Below are 21,450 nucleotides of genomic sequence, written 5' to 3'. Positions count from 1 at the left end.
TTTTCCCCTTGTAATGATCCTGAATGGATAGGCGGATGATACAAATGGCGCCCAACGTGGGGCCCAACATTTCCTCGATTCAGGCCTCATTCTTATTTTGCAGGTCTTCTGAATCAAGTGGAAGATAGCCTGCTCCGACTCAATACTTCGTTTGGTGGTGTCGGATAGAGAATCAATAGATTCTCAACAGTGTTCCCGGCTAGGCTCCACGTACACGCCTTTTTCCCCGGAAGCAAGTGTTCCTAAGCCTCAATTTCCTTTCCCACCTTGTAACGTAGAGTTTCCTGCCCTATCCTTGGTAGAATACCATAAGAGCTAGTCGTTTGTTGTGTTTATCTTTAAGACTTAACGTCTCACAGATGATTGCCTTCCAGAAGCCTCTGGATATACGGGCCTTTGCGGCTATAAGCTGCTGTCCGAGCTTCTGAGGAGTGTCCTTCCCTACCTTTATGTGAAATGGCTCTCTTCGTTTCAGCATTTGAAAAAATTAAGTATTCTTTCTTCTTCGTAGGGACAAAGTGACGGGTGAGATGAATTCTTGATGGAATACGGAGGTAGTCGGCTACATGCTGTGCCGTTCCGTCCTCAATGATTCATCTTCACTTTGTTCTCTGACTTCAGACGAGGAAGATTGGATACTCGCGATCCCTTTTTGGTTGTTTTTTTTTTTTTATTTAATACTCTGCGTCGGGGAGCAACTCGATTGTTGTTTCTTTATACACACACACTATGTGGAAGTTTTCTGCACACAGATGAAACAAATTATGAGGTTGGGATGGCATTTTCATCATCCGAGAGTTTTTGCGGGAATTGAATAAGGAGTTGAACATTTAGAGAGAGAGGAGTTCTCAAGGTACATTTTTACTTCACTTTTTGGTTGGTTATTATTATTTTTTTCGGCTTATTTCGGTTGATGAGAATTGACATTTTTCTTTATGCGATTATTCTTGGTTTTATTTTTTTTTTTGTTTACGATTTATCTTATTTTGCTTTTCATTTTCTGATTGATAAATTTGCGGTTTTTTCTTCTCTTTCGGTGTAATTAATAATAAAAATATCCGATAACTTTTCACGCGACCTGAATCGCCTTCTTTCCACGCTACCCCCAGGTCGATGGAGCTCTGCTGAGCTTGACCTGCCAGCACGCCGTGACGACTGACGGTGGCATGGGGCGGCGAGGAGAGATCATGTGGGTTGAGTTGATCCTTCCACGCGGGATGCTAGGGCGACGGACGCTTCACGGGTTGAAGGAATGATTCGAGAGTTATTTGTTGCGCTTTGAGACTCCAACCCGAAGACGCACTCAGTGCATCGAGCAGCTCAACATCAGCCTGCTTCAACTCGTGCAGTGCATTTTGAAGACAGGCATGACGATGGACTGAATAGAGACAATTTTTACAGACATGACCATTGACGTAACGTTGATTTTTACGGACTTGACGACAGGTCCGGATCCGAGAACTTTCACCGGCATGACGACAGATCCCGACTCGACTATATGTACAATTTTATCGACTCTGACGATGACGATTCGCCGTATGGATGCCAGACACAACCGCTTAATACTAAGTCAGCGGATTATTCGTTCATTATTTATTCAATTTTAGGATCCTGGGACTTGGTTTTTGATGGCACATCAAAAACTTTGCTCATCAACCAATTCCTGTTCCGCGTGGAGGCTTTGACCAACACAACCTTACAAGGGGGTTTCGGCCTGCTGTGTACTTATGTACTCACCCTTTTCAGAGACAGAGCAGCAGATTGATACTGGGACTACCCATTTAAGTTCATTACACCCTCTTAAACAAGTTTCTCGTCGTTTGTATTCTTTTTGAAGTTTCTTTCAAACATGCACAGCTGTAGCGTCAACTCCTCGACCGCTTTCTCCTCGTCCTTGGCCAGCAGCATCCAACTGAACCGAAACATTTCGAAGGTACTTGGAAATATGTGCAGAATTTAAAATCAAATCTGGCAACTTATTTTGCTGCTGCTAGATCGTCCCAGAAACTTCTCAATTTTGTACTCTGTGTCCAGACATCCTCACTTGGCGTCCACTTGAAAGAAAAAAAAAACTGTGCAAATTTTTGAACAAGTGATCCTTCGATGTCGATTCAAAGTGCTGCCTGAATGCCGCCTAAGCATCTAAGCTGTATTTTGTCCATGATTTCCTGATAAACTGCATCGGTGGCTGACCTCGTCGTGCCATTAATAATAATAATCGTTGGCACAACAATCCATATTGGATCAGGGCCTTAAAGTGTATTAGACCACTTCATTCAATACCGTAACGGTACACTGCAGGATTACAGTACCCTGTAGGAGGCAATGTGGTCAGCATTGCGCTCGCCCGAGATTATTACTCTGATTTTGACTCAGGTACTCATTCACAGCTGAGTCGACTGGTATCCAACGACAAATCACGATATATTACCATTGATCGCCTCCAATGGCCTCTCATGATAATCAAACAGATCGGAAATTTTCTTCTTGCACATCGGCCAGTCCGATTCACTGGTGAACGGTTCTATGTGCTTCGCCAAAACCATGCTTCGCAGCACCTCAATTTTGTCTTGTTAAAACCGCGATGCATCTGAGATTTACTCATGCCTTTGCTGGTTCGCGGCTGTTTTCGGGACAGACAAGACCCCAGATATGTTCAGTATGTTCAATGATTTATTGAAACTTCGTTTGAAGATTTTTGAACAGTATAACAGTGTGAAATGTATGTCCCTCTGGGTCTTAAAAATAAAATGTGGTTAACAATGACAATTACTTTTCTTTAAGGGGGTCATCACGTGTGGAGGCCGTTTTTTTTGGCTTTTTTTTAAAAACTTTTTGTGAAGAACTGGATAAAGATACAAATACGAACTTTTCACCATGGATTTATTAATATCTTGGGCGTCCATAGTAATTTTCCCAACCCGATCGCATAGTTCCTTATTGAAGAACAGAGCAATTTATACACCCATCTCCAAAAAAAACCTGTGTTTCTGCTGCCACGCTAGAGGGCGCTGTGATCATCTTAAAGAAGGCATTTTAATATACAGACAGTCCGGAAACTAGGATTATTAAAAAATATTAAATGGTAAATTTTTGGTGCCGTGTTAAACAGTTTTTTGTGAATTTTGGTGTTTTTTTCACGGTTTCTTCAATGAATAAAAAAAACTACTGAATGAATCGCAATTATCCTAGTTTGCGGAGCGTAGAAATATGTTCTGAATAAGTCGTGAAAATTTCAAAGAATTTCGTTGGATAGATTTTGGGCTATGGTGGCAGCCGATTTTCAACATGCGGTTTCGAGAAAAACGCATTTAAAAAGTAGATTGCGATTTTTAGACATAAAACCTTAACTGACCATTAATCTGCTGTACCTAGTCTTGAAAAAACACATGTACAGCCTTGGCTTCAATTCTTGTTCTTTTAGCGAAGTCATTTGAACGTCATTCGGACCAATAAATGCGAGCTTTATTACGGTGATCGACATAAATCTAGCGTGTGACTTATCACGTGTTTAATACTATAATTTCCGAACGACTCCGAACATCAAAAAATCACTTTGCCCATATATTCTACACTATATCTAGATATAATGGATGCCAAAAAAAAATTCGATACCGCGGATCCGACACACGGGATGACCCCCTTAAAGAGATCTGAAGTTAGCTTGGATTGACATTGTTCTTTGAACTCAACTAACTATTAGATTGGCGCGATCTTTATAACTTTCAATTCAGCTGCACAGTCATGAGCCTGAAGGATGAGGAGGAGATGAGGAAGATGAGGATTTTTGATGTGTTTTCATATGTATTTCGGCGAATCTTAGGAATCCGAAAGGAAAACTATTATAATTACAATTCGAAGCTATTAACTTGCCCCGCCTGGTGGACATTTTTTAGTGGAAATATTTAAAAGTCCACTTTTGTTAAAATTTATCTTGTATAAATAACGGAAACCGAAAGGTGGAAAATACTATGCTAATTGTAAGAAACAATCTAACATTTAATGTACTATATAACTCACATTCTACAAAGCATTAAACTTTTATATACAGAAAAGATAGAGAAATTTTAAGATAAAATATAAATGTTAATATTTATAGAAAGTTTATTTTTTAAGGAAGCGTAGATTGAAACAATGAATATAAAGAAAGTTCAAAATTTTGTTATTTGAGCGCAATTCAATTATCCAATGAAATCCTCCTTGATTGTGATATTTAAATCAATTTTTATATATTTGTATATTTTATTTATATTAGCATTACACTGTGAGAAGCCAAGAGAAAATATAATTCCATTATTTGGTTTTAATTTTGTAATTGGATTGGTTTTCAATTCATTTTGGACTTTGCTAGCAGTTCCATACCCGTTTAAGCAATTTTGAATCGCTTGGTCCATGCAATTACTCAACTCTTCGTACTGTAACGCATATTTAAATGGATACATAGTTTAAATATCGATGTTAGCGATAACCCAGCAAGCAAAGTTATATCCTATTATATCGAACTGCAATCAAAGCAGCGAATCGAACCATTCAATATTTTCTAGAAGCAAATATTCCGGTAGAGTAGAAAGCTTACATCCGTAGTTGACCAAATGTAGTATTTATTCAGCTTCATTCGAATCATAGATAATTGCAACTAATTGTTTGATATATTTATATTGTATGGAGGCAAATTGAAAAGATTTATTATCAAACGTGAAATACTCGAAAGAAGTAACTAGATCCCTAGAAATACTATTTTTATCAGAAATCGCGACAGAGACTCTTGCTCAACAATGCATAACTACCGAACTACCATGCAGGAAATCAAAGACTACAAACGTATATTTTTTAGAAACTCAAAACTCTTTGCTAGCACAGTCAGATATTCGGCCAAGGGCGAAAAGATCGATATTAGCTGCACTAAACTTGTGCAAAAGCGAACCTAAATACAAGGCGTGATGACCTCCATCACATTTAGAATGGCATTTCCTGGAGTTTGAAAGAATTCCTTGGTAGAAAACATAATACAACATTTTAATGAACCCTGAATAACTCATTTCCAAGGACAATGTAAATTTATGGTCCAATTTTTTTAATTCTCGATTTTAAGCTAAACTGTTTTATATTCAAGAGAAACATCTAAAACAGACTATCTAATGTAATTATAGAAGTATACCTGGTAGACTATACTAAAACTATGGATATTCGTGTGGAAGCAACCGCACCCCAACAAGTAATTAACAAACATCTGAAACTGATATGAAATGTAACACTTTTGTGATTTAGTAATACACTTGTTTATATTTTTACCGGGACTCACAAACGCCCCAAATAGTCCGGCACAAGAATGCGGAGACTGCATTCAAAGGGACTGGAGAGAAGATGCGTTGACAAGAAAAAGATCGTAGATTGTACTATATATTATGCATAGAAGCTATTTAACAATGACTTACAAGTAGATGAATCCAATACTTAATTTATGTATATTGCATTGCAAAGGACGTCTATGTATATTTGACCCGGCTGGATATTTACAAAGCTAGAAAGCGCAAAAGCTCGAGTTCAATCTATTTTCAAAACCAGAGATATTAGAGCGGAAAAAAGGAACGATGCGGTGTGTGCATTCCATCTATTCTCTACTATCAAAGAAGATTTCTATTTACAAAAACTTCTTAAGTGCCTTTTTCTTTATTCAAATCCTATAACCAAGCAGAAAATGCACACCCCCACGTACGTGCACTAATTGAATATTAACGTTAACAGAAAAACCAGGTGTAAAATATTTAGGAGCATAGGGAAATATTCCAGTAAAGAGAGAAATTATAGGAGATATTTAGAGAAAGATACATATTGAAGTAATGAAATGAGCATAATTGTAACTATTGCTATCTATTGTCTATTGTAAATAAAAGAGATCATGAGATGAATCAAATATCTTAACGAACAAAAAATAAAGAAAAAAATTCGCTTAAAATAAAAATAAACTGATAATCTGTTATTTGTATAAATGTATGCCTTCTAAGAAGCCTATAAGTTATCTTGAAGATGATAATTAAAATGATTTTAATATTTAGTGTTTTGTCTTTATTGATTTATCCACCATCGAAAGACCACATCATGCATTGGATCTCAATATGACGCTTCTGAATCTGTTTCCATCGTGTGAACTGACCTTTCAATTGGAAAGTCAAAGTGTGGCTTATATTGCGCATTGTAGCATATGTGTCTTGCTTCCGTCGGTAAAGCGGAATCGTTCCTATTTCTTGTAAACTACTATTCTGTGAAATTTCATTAGCTCAGGTCAAAAAACTTCAGACTAGACAGATCTTACAATGACGGAGTTGGAAACGAAAATGGACTAACCATTTGCACATCTTCTCATGGTACCTGTGTTCCCTGTGCAGACCGAATGCAGCTATCCGATACCCTGTCCCAATATAAAGCAGATGTAACACCGTTGCAACAGATGCGATGTTCAGGAACCCGTTTCCTGGAGAAGAGCCACTACACCATATATTATAGTGGCCATCCAGTAAACCATGTGGTCGTAGTAGATTTCTTAGTAAGCCAAACCAAGAAACCTGCTGTTTTCGGCTTTGAAAACACAAACGATAGGCTATGTATTTTGCGTGTGCGTATTAACGTTCATGCTCCTACAAAGGAGACTGCAAAGTCAGAGAAAGGTACCATCTACGAAATGGTTGTTGGATGTACCTGGTTTGCGCGGAAAGCGGTCCACAAACTTACATGATGATTAATTGAATGCCGCCAATTCTCAGCTTTAATCAATATCAGAACATATAGGAAGGCCAATATACACTCGGATCACTATTTCGTTGGAATAGTGCTTCGGGTTTGCCTAGAATCCCCTCTGAAAATCAAGTTAGAATGAATACTGGAGTCATTCATAACAAAGCCAATAAAGCCCTCCATAATATCCATAAGGGGGAAATGGATGCCGCAATGACGGCAGCTAACTAAGGTCCTGGATATGAAGCATTGGCAAATGATCTTTGCAACCACCTGAAGAACGCTATCATTGATACGACCACAAATATACTTGGGTCCAGTCGCAAAAAAAGTCGAAACGACTTTTCCAACGATAAATCTAAGCTAGCAACGGAACGGAAGAATGCTGCATACCGGGCAATGCTGCACTCTCAAAAACGCAATCAGACCCAGAGACCTATTACAAACTTCATCGTTGTGTGTGACTTCACAGAAAGAAAACGATGCCTGGGAGAACCAACAAGTCTGTGAACTCGAAAAGTACAGATAGCAACTGCACCAGGCACAGAAGTTTTACCAACAAGTGAGGAGGATGAGGCCTTATACACCTCGTTGCTCATCCTGCCGAGACAATGAGGGAAATCTGATTTCCGACAGAAAGGTCATATTATCCAAATGGGTTGAGTACTTTGATGAGTTACTGAACAACCACAACATCGGCGAGTTGAAGGTCCCGCCAACTGAATACGACGGGCAAATACTGCCACCACCAAGTATAGGAGAAGTAGTCCGTGCAATTCATCGGCTTAAAAATCAATCAATCGCCAGGAGGATGGAATTACAGCCGAATTAGTTAAATATGGAGGCGACCAATTAGACCAAGTGGTTCATCAACTTGTATTCAAGGTGTGGGACAGCGAATCAATGCCTTAGTACAGCAATTATATCACGTTGCTGAGTATCATCTATAAGATATTCTCCGCTATCTTACTAGGCCGGATAGCCCCATACGCCCAGAACATCATTGGCCCATACCAAAGAGGTTTCACTCCAGGCAAATCAGCATCAGATCAGATTTTTTCTCTACGGCAAGCGATGGAAAAACTGTTGGAATATGGACATCAGTTGCACTCTCTCTTCATCGACTTTAAAGCCGCCTATGATAGCAGCCAGGGTAAAACTGTACACGGCCTTGAGAGAATTCGGTATCGCGACGAAATTGATGAGACTGAATAGGCTGACCCTGACCAAAAAGCGAAGCCAGATAAAAGCAGCAGGATCACTCTCAAGACCATTTGACATCAACAACGGTCTACGACCAGGGGATCAAACCGCACTGGTCAAACAGGAAGAATAAGGATGGGAGAATACAACTTTAAAACGGTTGATAATTTCTCCTATCTAGGGTCGAAAATCACAACCGATAATAGCTACGATGATGAAATCCGCGAACAGTTGTTATCAGCCGACAGAGCCTATTTCAATTTACAAACGTCTCACCATAGGGTCAGAGGTCTTACTATACAAGGCAATGATCTTGCCACTTCTCTCCTCCTGTATTCCTCGGAGACGGGTTCTTAGCAAGAAGAATTGCGAACTCTTGGCCGCGTTCGAGAGAAGAATCCTCCTATTAAGGCAGGCCTAGACCGAATACCGGTTGTTGCGCCGATAATGATTCTACTCGATGGCACCGTTTCGATGTTTAAGTTACGACGAAGCCGCAGAGTGTGTAACCCCTATTTTTATTTTTCCTTCGAATTTACTAACGAGGGATGTGAGTGCCCCTATTTCTTGCCGTTTTTCTCATGAATCTTCCAAGAATCAACGGCTGGAAGCCGTTATTCACTCCAGTGTCGATGATATATATTTTTTCTGTCCTAAAGCTTGTAGCACTGAGGGGCAAGAGGAACAATCGCTAGATCATTGTATGCAAATGGAATGGTTCGAATTTTTTGGAATCGTTCGCTGCGTGTGTGTAGGCTTTGAATAGATATCAAAAGATTCTCTTTTCCTCTCGAATGATTTTTAAATCTAGAAATGGGAGTTCTGCATTGTCCTCTATCACCATTGTGAATCTTAGGTTTCGATGTACCTTATTCAGGATTTCCAGTATTTGGTCCGCTTTGTCTTCGTGGACAATGGTGAACATGCCATCCACATATCTTGTCCACATCTTTGGGGCCTTTGGAATGTAGGGGGTTCCCCATTGCCACCCTCTGATTCATTTGCAGAACTTCCTTCTGAATGTCCGGTAGCTGCCCGTCATGCATACCTCCGCAAGTTTCATGAGCATCCCTGTTTCTCTTTTCAATGCCAAAGATGTGGGATTTTTACTTAGTAGCCACTCATCCAGATAAAGAAGCGCCTTCTTCACCGGGGCGGTTGGAAACAAAGCCTCCACGTCAAATGACACTATACGCTCATCCGACGTGAATTCTACTTCCTTTAGCTTGCTGATGCAATTCTCTCTATTCCGGATGGTTTTTTCAGCGGGAAACCCCCTAGTTCTTTAAATCTACTTAACAGCCACTTGGAGATATTTTGTGTGGGAAATTTGTGGCAGTTATAATTTCCCGGAATTCGTAGCCAGGTTTGTGGATTTTAGATAAACCCTTTATTCTCGGCAGTGCGGGGTCTGGCATCCTAAGTTTGGCTGGATTTTCGACTATGAACCGGCATTTCTTTAATACTTTTTCCACCCGTTTGATTGAATATTAGTCAAACCTGCTCCAAGTACTTTGTTTTTATTCACTCCATTCGCACTCCCAAAGCGTGTCACCTTTACTATCGACACAAATTGGTACGACAAAAATAATCTTATTGAAAGAATCTCAAGATGCGCCATTGATGTGTAAGTTCGATATCGCTAGAACCCGATACCTTTAGTGATTTCACTCATACATTTTCAAACAATGCAGATAGAATTTGGCAAAAGCGTGATCGGTTTTAAGAGTTACTGTACATAGTAACATACAAAAGGATGTATAATAGGTTTTGCAAAAAAATCTTAGAAAAGTGTGTTTTTATCAGATTCTGAAAGAGAAAGTCCGCTGAAGGCAGATTAAAAATACCTTCATTATAGTAAGAATCATTTTATTTCTTCTACAAGCTAAAACTAGGATAGTAATCTGCAAACTAAAATTAACACAGAGTTGTTCACTTAATATAAAATAAAAAAAAACAAAACAATTCAAAAAGAGATCCCATTAACGTCCGGGCAAACAAATGTCCAAATGCTCATTAATTCGGTCGACATCAACTTCCCTACCGCAGACTGGGCAAGCATGCGTTGAAGTATCCAAAGGACGCCTTCGGTTCTGTCCTTCGTTTCCCCTCGGTGGCGATTCATCCATTTCTAAGATATTAGCGAATTCATTTTCTTCATATCCCGCTTCCTGCAGTGCTCGTTTCACAGAATTTGGACTTAAATTGTTTGAGCGACTTTCATTCTTTCGCTTAGGAACCGGAGCTTTCGCCTTCGATTTCGGCGCGACAATCTTCGTTGAGATTCCGCTGCAGCCCTCCAAGTGGTCGGAGAAAAACTGTCGCACGACTTTATCTTGGCATATTGGGCAGGAGATGATATCGTTTTTGGGGTCGGAATGGTAACGTGAGTTTGAGGCAACTACGGCATTTTGTTTCTTGAAATCACTCAGTAAAGTGTCTTCACCGAATAGATCGTCGATGAGAGATGTATCCGCCAGTTCAGCACTGGCGGTGACGATGTCGTCATTGTAGTCATCGTCAAGTAGCTCAATATCATCTTCAGAGAGCATGCAGTCAGATGAGTCCAAAATTTCTTGCTTAATTAGTTTCTGACGCTCTTCGGATGTTTGCTTCTCCAACTTTGTACTGATTGGTGCACTCACCTCTACTAAAGGCACCGCGTTATCATCTTCATCGCTCGATATATCTATTACGTCCTGATGATCCACCTTCAACATTACTTCGTCATCTATCTCAGTCCAAGATTCATTAATTTCTATTAAATTATCCAATGTTTCCTCCTCTTTTCCTCTCTCTGTATCAAGCTTACGCCGTTTTTCTTCACTTTCATCATTGTCTACAGATTTATCGTCTTTATCTTCATTTGGTCGTTTGCTGGAATTTGAAGGGAATCTATTCGCCCAAACGTTACGCAGATGATCGCGATCAACCTTGTTCGGAGCAGCACTATCTAAGGTGGTAGAGGTAGAGGTAGAGGAACTAGTTAAGGAATAGCCAGTCTTGGAGAGGTCTATTGTTGGCCTCTGTTGTACGCTGGGGGTGCCCTGAGTACCTGGGAATCGACATTAATAAAATTATCTGAAGGGAATTTTATAAATTTCGGAACTAGTACCAGTCAAATCTTTGAACCCAACCACTTTGTTCGTGCCCGTTTGAAATCCAGTTTTCTTGGGCGTCGATGTCCAGGGTTTCTCGGCAGTTCTTGCATTTCCATCATCATTTATCACAATCGTCCCGCCACCGTTACTTTTCACGAATCCTTAAATTTAAACGTATCTTGAAATATATATGTTTGTTCAGATCAATAATGTGACAAGCTACCTTTAGGTTTGTTGCTATTTTTATTCTCATTTCCAAAGAAAGTGCGGATGTCTTTGGAAGAAGAAGCCGCTTTCGGATTGTTTTCCTTCTCGGATTTCGCTTTTTTCTTTTCAGGCTCTCGAATTTTTAAAAATGTCCCGCCGCAAGATTCCAAATGTTGCCTCCACCAAATATCGTTTGGTCCCGGCGCCCGATTGGAAGTGCGTTTAACGTAACCGAAGAATGGTTTGCGGTGTTGGCAGATGCCGTTGCAGCGCCACCAATGGGTTTTGTAGATGTCCACTTCATCGTGAAAACTGTGGTAAACCTACAAGGAAAAAGTGAAAACTGTTTATTTTTTACATTGCTATAGACGCTCCTTTACGTTTATTTCAGAAAAGTGTTAGCGCAAATCCGCGAGGCTGTTCTCCAAACAAAAAGTTAGAGGAAGTAAAAGGAACCCAAATGTTGCTGCTAAATTCCAAATTCCAATATTTCCCTTCACTCGTGGATTAATACGAGGGCCATCACATGACCTTTTCATGTAGGGGGTAGAAATAAGTCGCCTGGAGCTAAATTTAGTGAGAAGGGAGGATGAGGAGCGGCAATCGTGAATGAGAAGCGAAGAGTGTACAGGGGCGTTGTCATGGTGCAGCATTATCGACTTCCCACTTGCCCATATATCTGGCTTCTTCTTTTCCACAGCCCTACGGTAATGTTCCAAGGTTTCAACGTTATAGAAACCAGTAATTTTCACTCCTTTTGCGAACTTAGTGGTAGATAATGCCCCCCTCCGTCAAAGAAAATCTTCACGAGGTAATTAGCCCGATTAAGCGGTCGCTACACTATAAGCAATATAACTTTAGCTGCCTTCCTGGATATAGAGGAAGTACATTAGTACAGAAGGCATCAAGGAGAGGCCAAATAGGATCGAACAGAAGAGCGACATTCCTGGGTGGCAATGGTGCCGTTATTTTCGAATTCAGTGGACTCACACCTCCCAGTTGGTACCCCCAGTTAAAGACCAGTCAGCATGTTGGTGAACTAACGTGAGCGGCGATGACGATGATTATGCAAATGATTCACTATAAAACCCTGTGCATGTTAAGACGGTCAGCTACTGAAAAAGTAATGAGGCCCATTGTCCCAACGGAGAAAGGTGGTAGTGAAAAAAGGAGTGACACCGTGAAGGGTAAGAGTTCTGGTGGGCAAAAAGGAGTTCGAGATTGGAAATAAGCCACGTGAAAAGATGGCAAATTTCGAGCCGCTGTCGGGAAAAATGAATGATGAAATCGCCAGTCAGGTGGAAATGCAAGGCATCATATCGGAGAGGATGGACTTCACCCGAAAGACTAGGATAAAGAAGAAAAGGCTGGTCAAGAAGTGTGAGGTGGCCAGAGAATGAAAATTGATACCATTGATTAGCCGCCAAGGAAGGAAGAAAATGCAATAACAACAAAGTAGGTAAGTTTAAAAGCGACGGCAATGACTCCACTGTAGCAAAGAAAAAGAGAAGGGGTAAACGACGGCCAGAGGTCATTCTCATCAAGCCGAACAAAGGGAAGTTTTGCGAGAAATCCACAACAATGCCAAACCGGAAGACGCTGGGATAGGCGTTTAGCACTTTCACAAGTTCTCTTTAATGTCGGGGAATGAAAATCACTTTTTACACTTTGCCCGTAGAATGTGAGTTTATGATGGATTCAATATTAAAAACATTCGACAAGTTGAAAATGAAATGGGGGGACGCTGAAGACGCAGCGCGAGAATCATAAATTCGCTATTACAAAGCAATTCAAACGAAGACAAAACTCTTTTCACAATCACCGGTCAATGTCGTTGACTACGTTCGCAATCGCTGGCGATCGGAACAAGAAGAAAGTCGAAGTGCAACGCGCCGGCCACGTGTCAAGGATGTGTCGGCGGGAGAACGAAGGGGTTTCAAGGGACCATGACATCTTTCCTCAAACATCTCGACTACGCCCTCATCGCGTCATGGATGTTGATCAAATGTCTCTGGATTTGGAAACAAAGGCAAGCAAAGTCAAAATAAAGCTAAAAACCAATAAAATCAAGATTCTCATTTTGACTACTCATCGCGCTTTTCCTATTTGCATTGGTAGGCAGAGCACCGAAAACGTTTATCGTGCTAAGATAGGGTCCTTGCGGGAGCCCATTTTCAACTTGAATTACCTCTTTGTGTAGCGTGAGAATGTGAGAATGTGAATGTCGAGCATTTTTGACTTTAGAATGATAATAGTGACTTTCTCTCATCAACGACCTGACAGAGATCTGTTTTTCGTTGGATATGTGAAGTGAACTTCATCAAACCATGAGTTGATCTATATCTATATGCAAAACTCCTAACCAAAAGTTATTTTGATGTATATTTTTTTGAGAATTGTGGAGTCCTAAGTCCGCATCAACTTAATGTTGGACCGGACCAAATGAGGAGCAACTTACTCCCTCTCTCCCGGTCCAGGGACCCCTCGCTTAGGGCTTGCACCCAAACCCCACAAAACGCCAGGCGATGACAGCTTTACGGCTTCTTACCAGGGCAGAGACAAATCGTCAGATGCTGCCTCATCTCTGCCCTGGGAGCAGCGTGACAGAAGCGGTCAACATCTGCGAGCCGCTTCGGTCACGCTACTCCCAGAGCAGAGGTGGGACAGCGTCTGACGATTTGCTTCTGCCCCGGTAAGAAGCCATAAAGCCGTCATCGCTTGGCGTTTTTGATTTTGATGGTTTTATGTACTTATTTAGTTTTGACTTGGTTCGATTTTGGTTTAGGTAAACGTTGCATAATGGCGAAAGTCTTTACAATACCACCCTGACGTGACCGTTGAAAACTGTCGTCAGACGGGCTAACAGTATGCAGGGCTGGGCTTGACTATGGTCAACCAATGGGCGAGGAACCGTTTGACTACTAATCATGTTTTAGGCGCAAGAGAATCTGGCAAGAAATAAATCGAAACAACAACTGAAGGACCATCCTGCCGGCGTTGTACAAGATACTAATAAATCTCCAAGCCAAGGAGAAACAGCATACGCCGAGGGTCAAGGGGGAGTTTGGTTTCACATCCTGAACAAGATTTCGAAGAATGCCAGTACTGTCGACGAGCGGAACTTAATAGGGTAAACTATTGAAAATAGTTTTTCGGAATGGTTGACTGATGTAAGGTCGGATAATACCAGTGGATGCAACACACCATAACCTGCCGTTGACGTCCGGAACCTGGAATTTACTTTAGTCAAAGCCCTATGTTTCCTTGTAGCATGTTGAGCTCTTCGTCCACAGACTGAGACTTTGTAAACTTTTGGTAATCGATAATTAATTGCAACTCCTCAATGAGCGATAATGCTCCCGCAACAACATTGTTGCAACCGGATACGTGCTGGGTATGGTGGTAAATTGCCCAATCTAATGTAGACGGTAAAATTGACTTGGTGAGCACTCGTTCTTTTTATGGAAGACGAAGGTTAGTGCCTTGTGATTCATAAAGATGGTGAACTCACTTGCCCTAACCAACCCGCTGTTGGAGGACTGCTCCAATCGGGAAGTCAGATGCACCGCAGAAAATGGCCAAAGATCCAGATTTTGGATGTTCAAGCAGCGTCTCCTGTTCCAGTCTAGTTTTGGTAAGATGATTAATTGATTGATGTTGAAAAGACAGTTTGACCATAAGGCGTTTGGGCGAAATCTTGGAAGTTGCGAAGTGGGTACTTGTCGGCGGAAGTGCGGGGGTTGAGCACGGTCTCCACTCGTTATTCTTTTTAGGCACCATATGCAAGGGTGCCATTCACGGACTGACTATTTGATGGACGCGCCAATCCTAGCTGGATGAAGTGGCGTTCCACAACTGGTATTCTTTGTGATCGACGTATCAAATCTAAAATTTACCGCAATGTCGTCCGTCCTGTCGCTCTCTATAGTTCTGAATGTTGGCCGACTATAAAAAACAATGAACGGCATCTTGCGGTAATGGAATCACATTCGAAATGAGGATATTCGCGATCGTTATGGGGTTGCACCGATCGTAGAAAAATTGTCAGAGAGGCGTCTTCGATGGTATGGTCACGCAATTCGAGCTAACGAGAATTCACTTGCCAAGATTGTCTGAACATCGAAGTCGAGGGTAAACAAACAAAAGGCAGGCCAAAACAACGGTGGCTTGATACGCTGTATGGGGATTTAAAAGTCTCGAAATTGCATCCATATCAGGCATTTGATAAAGCCAAATGGCGAAAACGATCACAACGAGCCGACCCGGCTTGTGAACGGGAAAAAGGTTGAAGAAAAAGATGTTCAATTTTAAAGCAACTGGTGGTCCTGGCGTTGTGACTATTTGATGCTTAGCTTGGTATTACGCCATTTTTCTAGTCTCGTCCGGATGAGTTATTTCTGGATACTAATTTAGGATATTCTGATAAGGGGTTCCTCCAGTAGTTGTTGTGATGGTTGGGATTGTACATTCTGCCACATCTCCTTGGCAGGTAAGGAAAATTGTTGAGTCGCGAAATCAACTGTGCTAAAGATCTGTAAACAGTCCGTAATGTGCTAAAAAATCTGCTCCAAGTATGGGTGGAGAAAGGTAACAAATCTACATGTTGAATCCCGTCGAAGGCCGAGGCTGAGTGAGAAGTTAGCGATTCCTTATGTGACAATTGATGTTTCATTAGCAGCCGAAAGTTCGAACCGTGCCTTTCTACATGGTCCTTGGAATTTGGAATAATCGTATATATCGGTCTATAAGGAACTATGTTCTCGTATTTTTGTCGAACATAAACAGGCGGCATGAAAACCATAATACGCTTTCTGAAGTCTAGTTACACGGTTTCACACATATTGTGCCTTCGGCATTAAATCTCCAGTGATAACAGCATACACGTTGGGACGAAGACTTCTGGATCTGGGCTGCGAATGAGAGCGTCGACATTGGTTCGACCGTGTGAAGCTGACTTGATAATTGCTGCATTAGTTGCGTTAAATTGGTTTCCGTTGCTGAAGACGAAAATGTTGCTTCTGCGATACTTGACAGAAGCGTGGCGGAGAGCTTATCAGCTATGTGGGCTGCAGTTTGTAGTGGCTGAACATCCATCGTCGCCATAATCGGTTGAAGAGCAGCAGGCAAACGTCTTAATCATAGACTTCTCATCAGTGCCTCCGAAATAGGGAGGGTTCCTGGTAACCCATATATATGTCTTCCATGAGCTGTTTTATTCTCTCCTTCTGGCTGGCACACAACAACTTTATTAATTCCTCGCGTAAGCGAACTTGCACCACTATTTTAAACCAAATCTCAGGGACGTGGGAGTTGAAGTCTGGAAAACTTAGTGCCCAGTTTACCGCGGTCGGAGTCTGCAGGCGTGTTGGCTTAGGTAGATAGCAGAGGTTGAATGAAAGCTGTGTTTATATTATATATGCGACATGTTTATTTAAATGCAACACCTGACTTGCTTCTCATTGTGGCGTTCACAAAGTTAGAGTTGTGAGTAGATTGATTCTTCTACCGAGTGACTGTTCTACTTAATCCTGAAGCTTTAGGGAGTAGATCTCTTCGGTAGACAAGCAAAATAATTAAAAGTTCTAATTCTAGACAAATGTCTGGAAGTAACTAGAACTAACTGGAACTAACACTAGTCTGGAAGTAATTGGCAGCGCCAGAAAACATTACATTCTTTAGTGCAAGATCGGAAGAGACCTAGAACCTCCACGCCTGACCTGCGTTCTAGTGACCTAACCGTGGTAAAACTGGAGCAGCATCTTTTCAGGTTACTTGATTCACAGCTAGCGCCACTTGAAGAATCGCATCATCTGACGTCTTTCATATTAGGAAGGAAGGCTAACCTTGATAGGCTGCAATGGGTGGTACCCGCTCTGAGGCAGTTCAGAAATAACGAAACAGGTGAGTCCCGCTTCGACTTCATTATTAACACCAACATATCAGTGTGTAAAAGAGGCATTACATCAACCTTCCTCTTCCCAGCCCAGCAAACTGTGATGCTTGGGAGGAAGATCTTGTTATCACCTTATTAACCGAGAATTGGACTTTCCAGGTGGAGAACTAAAAAGAGTCTGATCAAAAATCCTTCTCGGACAACAATTGGATCGACTGGAGGAAGTCTGGTGAAGTTATTAAGAACAAACTCATGCAACTCTGTTCGCAATGTAACATTGGCACGACAGACGAACTTGGGCCAAAGGTCGGAGCTCTAGAGAAAATATTTGAAAATAAAGAGACAATATTCCGTGGTAGAACGAAGATCCGTCCAATTTCAGGAAATTTAAAAAGGGGGGAGGCACAATTATTGGCTTTTCCGCTTCTGAACGAGACGAGAACTGCTTGAAGTGATGTGAGGCGGTCATCGGGACTACCAAGGAACGGTCTTGGCTGGATTACTGCGAGAGCATCGGTAACATCAGCGATTCTGGAGAGGTACCCGCGTGGTTTCCGTACAGAAACCGTGGAGGTTCGACTTTTGTGTTGAAGACCCTAGAGCGTGTCTTCGAGATCCCACGGTGGGCAATCATGGATAAGTCGTCCTTTTCCAAACTAAAACACGCTTAAATCATGCAAGTTTCAAGAGGAATTTCAGGTCGGTCTTTAGAGTCAGGACAGAGTGGAAGACCTGCGGTGTATTACAGAGTTACGACGTAATATTCTTTTTCGACAGATTAAGGATGATTTGTGTGGTCGAATACGCAGTGAAGCCGGGTCGTACGGCCTTCCAGGATACGCCAGTGTATTACAAGCAAAAGCGTTATCGATACTGGAAGACTGTCGACGGCTGGCTAGTTCCATGTGTAGTATGGTCTTTTTGGCCGACTGCTAAGCCATTATTTGGGCCTCCTCCAAGCCAGAGGGGCAGTCTGTGCGACAATTCAACATCACTCTCCTCTGGATTCCCGGTAATAGATGGTGATCACTCGCCAGCTGGGTTGAATAAAGGGTGATCTCACTCTGCTACCCCAAAAACCCAATTACGAATGCTTTTGAGCCAGATGCGCGCGAATATTTGCAGGATTCCGGCTCTTTTCCTGTGGCAGCGTCTCAAGTTGGAGACGGCGTTTACCTAACGATTTCCCAGCCAGGCAGGGGTCACTAGGCAAATAAGTCTTTGATGATCTCGAAGAATCTTTGGCTGCAGGCCGGGGGAACCGCCCTCTTTTGTGAACGACGTGGGCCGCATCTGGAGGTCAGAACAAGATAAATTTTGCACCAATTGCCCTTGCATGCCAGTGATTTCCAATTTAACAGAAAATAGAACCTTTTTAATGGTTCAAAAAGGTCATCACATCTATTGTGGCAAATACTGCGACGTTTCCGCCATGATTTGTATTTTTTTGAGATTTCGAGGATGTAATCGACTTCACAAGAACCCGTGGTACTGCGCTAAGTGAAGTTTCCTTTCAATGAGCCGTTTCTTAAGAAATATGCAAAGAACCGATGCAAAGGTCAAGAGTATTCGTTAAGATTAGGGCTTGGATCAGTTGGGAGGGGTTTGTATTAAATGGGAAAATTTGAAGCAACTGCAAACGAAGGAAATCAAAAAAGTCCACCACGTACTCACCGTTATATTCGTTCCTGCGACCTTGTTTATACCATGCATAATTTTTTTAAAGTTGGGACCATGCCCACCGTTGCCTTCTCTAATACCCAGTACCGAGCAGTAAGCGTGGATCATCTCATGCTGCAAGAAAGTAAGTCGCAATTGCCAGAGCTACTTCCAACCATGTCCGACTTGCTACGTACCAGAAGCGTCTCAACGAGATCCTTCCGCGACCTCAGTTTAAGCAACGGCTCACTCAACCTGATCGTAACAGCCATCCCGAATCTATTTCGGCTGGAATAGCAAATTCCTGCGCAGGAATACATCCGCTTGCTCCACTCCAAAGTGACGCATTTCAGTCGACCCTGGAAGAACTTATTGTCGAAGGCGCTGAACAAGGAGTGAACATCTGGCGTTGGGTCCAGGGTTTCCCACGCAGGATGGACAAGGTTCTGCGTGCTATTCAGGTCTGCATTCGTTTGACGATGCTTCCATTTCTCGTTTGATTCGTTCTTCGCTTTCACTTTGACCTGCGGATATAGGCTGTCAATATTAAGACACTACTAATCAAATGATAACTGACATCCTCTGGTAACTCCATCTCACGTTCAAACTCCCTCTGGAGCTCCAGTGCCATCAGATAATCTCCGTCGCCCATTATTGGGTTCAGAGAACGAGGATCTCCGCAAGAAGAAGGCGAGACGTCCTCCGTATTGTTTTCACATGTGACGTTTACAAGATTCTGTAAATTTTCGCACTCTTCTTCTTGAACACAAATTTGATGTCAGAAAATATTCGCTCAAATGATTGGAGATTGCTTTCCAAAACAATACTTTTTTTTGTTTTCTTAACACAGATTTATTTGGACGAGCTGTATTTTCAAAAATTCTAAGTTTATAGCTTTATTTATACTATGCAGTTATAAAGAAACGTTTTTAAATTTTAACTAATTTCGCAAACAACAATTTCAAAACAACTAAATTTTCCATTCTTGACAGCGATCGATCAGCTGATTATAGACAATCAGTTGACATTCGGGAAGCCCGACATCAAAATAAAAATTCTGCCAACTCGTCGTGGAAGACGTCAAAAACTATAACATCATTTCTTTACGCGACAAGAAAAAAACGTAAATAACCAAATTAATTGTTTATTCGTAACGTTACAAGTGCGCTGCGCAATCGAATATCGTCTTCAGACACCGCGCCCCGAGCAAGACATGGTGTCAAGTTGAGAGTCGAACAATTCAAGCGAATGTAGTGAAATACGAAAGAAAAACTCTAAAAAGACATTTAATGTTTGCAAGATGTCGTGGTTCAACACAAGTCTGAATTCCATCAAGGGCCAAATAACAACATTCGCGCAAGAGGTCCTGGCCGAGAATGCTACGGAGGAGGAGGAGCAAAACCCCGCGGAGCTGCTTCTGGTGTCTCAGCAGAAAAACGAGGAATTGACTTCATTGTGCGCAACGAAAGATTCCGAGGTAAATGAATTGTTTAAAATGTTCAAGGGGCGACCCGGTCGGCAGCTGAGCAACAGTTGTTCCGAGTGGGAAGTCCTCCTAGACGTGTCGTCGATCCTTCCAGATGCACTTTATTGATTTGTAGCCGTTCCAGCTGGTGTCGATTTGCTCTGCCAAATTTATTCAGCAAAACAGCTTTTTCCAAACTGACCTTGGCCGAGCGTCTTATTATCATATTAATCGCTTCGTTACGGAAGTGGTATCAGAGTTTGTACGAAAATTGGTACCGAACGACTTAGATGAGTTGACGCGAACAGGCATTGTGCCTGCGAATTTTGAACAACGGCGAGATTATGAGCGCGTCGCAGTAAAATTAATGTTTCTTCATGATAAGATATTACTGAAGCTGGAAGCTATGATTTTGGAGTTTCTTATTAATCCCCAATCAGATACGTGAAGAGTTTCAGCCTCGAAATGCTCGTCATAGCTTCCAATTGACAACTAACGTGCTGAAATCCTTGCTTTTGAGAGCGACTTTGAGAAATTTAATATCTTCTTTTCCTAAGGCGTTTTAGTCCTTGACATCTCGAAAACTCACCTCTGGATCGAGTGACCGCATCTTTCGATTTCGCTGTGTAGTCTCATCTGTTTCAGGGTTCCCTAGGTGACGGCTTTTGAATGCATACGCTCTTCATAGCTTGCCTACTGGAACTTTCGGAATATGGACGGTAGCTTGTGGCTCGTCATATCATGGCTACAACTCACCGGTCCATCTTATTCGCCACTCGCCGTCCACCCTCACTAGGTGTAAGATTCTCCTGAGGCCTGGTTCGTCTTCGTTACTCTGGAAAGCTAATTGGTTGCACATGCGAATCCGGTGTTGAGTTCTTTCTAATGGTTACTCCAAGATTCCGATCCAGGTTATGGAGCATCACAATTGAACAGCCCTAGGCACCAACATATAGCCAACATAGGCACCATATAGTCGAAAAGGATACTTTCTACGAACAATCACACGCAATTTAGGCTTCCAAAAATGATATTGTGTTGTAACGGGTAATTTGAATGTCAAGGTGGGCTCAGACATGATAGGGGAAAACGGTCTTAGCGACCGTAAGGCGAGGTTTGTGAATTTCTGTAGCTTCCGCCATCACTAAAATAATCGTTGGCGCAACAGTCCATATTGGATCAGGGCCTTC

At 41.9% G+C, this 21,450-nt stretch overlaps 2 protein-coding genes across 2 annotated transcripts in view; one reads left to right on the top strand and one right to left on the bottom strand.

The window, feature by feature from the left end:
• Nucleotides 1-9,793: 9,793 nt before the first annotated feature.
• LOC119658001 (DNA-dependent metalloprotease SPRTN) lies at nucleotides 9,794-19,491 on the bottom strand. Its single transcript, XM_038065221.1, has 6 exons — nucleotides 19,373-19,491; nucleotides 18,993-19,319; nucleotides 18,811-18,930; nucleotides 11,260-11,566; nucleotides 11,051-11,197; nucleotides 9,794-10,990 (listed from the first exon to the last, which is right to left on the bottom strand). Exons 1-6 carry the CDS (start codon nucleotides 19,445-19,447, stop codon nucleotides 9,918-9,920), a joined length of 2,049 nt encoding a protein of 682 aa, XP_037921149.1. The 5' UTR covers nucleotides 19,448-19,491; the 3' UTR covers nucleotides 9,794-9,917.
• A 331-nt stretch (nucleotides 19,492-19,822) lies between these two features.
• Nucleotides 19,823-21,450, top strand: part of LOC119656527 (putative leucine-rich repeat-containing protein DDB_G0290503) — a 112,899-nt gene continuing 111,271 nt past the window's right edge. The window contains exon 1 of the mRNA XM_038062873.1: nucleotides 19,823-20,272. Within this exon, the coding sequence (XP_037918801.1) occupies nucleotides 20,096-20,272 (177 nt within the window). The 5' untranslated portion in view covers nucleotides 19,823-20,095. The remainder of the gene's footprint in view (nucleotides 20,273-21,450) is intronic.

This window comes from Hermetia illucens, chromosome 5 (genome assembly GCF_905115235.1).
Source record: "Hermetia illucens chromosome 5, iHerIll2.2.curated.20191125, whole genome shotgun sequence".
Classification (NCBI taxonomy): Eukaryota; Metazoa; Arthropoda; class Insecta; order Diptera; family Stratiomyidae; genus Hermetia; species Hermetia illucens.
The sequence above is the reverse complement of the archived record's forward strand: the minus strand, read 5'-3'. Positions and strand labels throughout refer to the sequence as shown.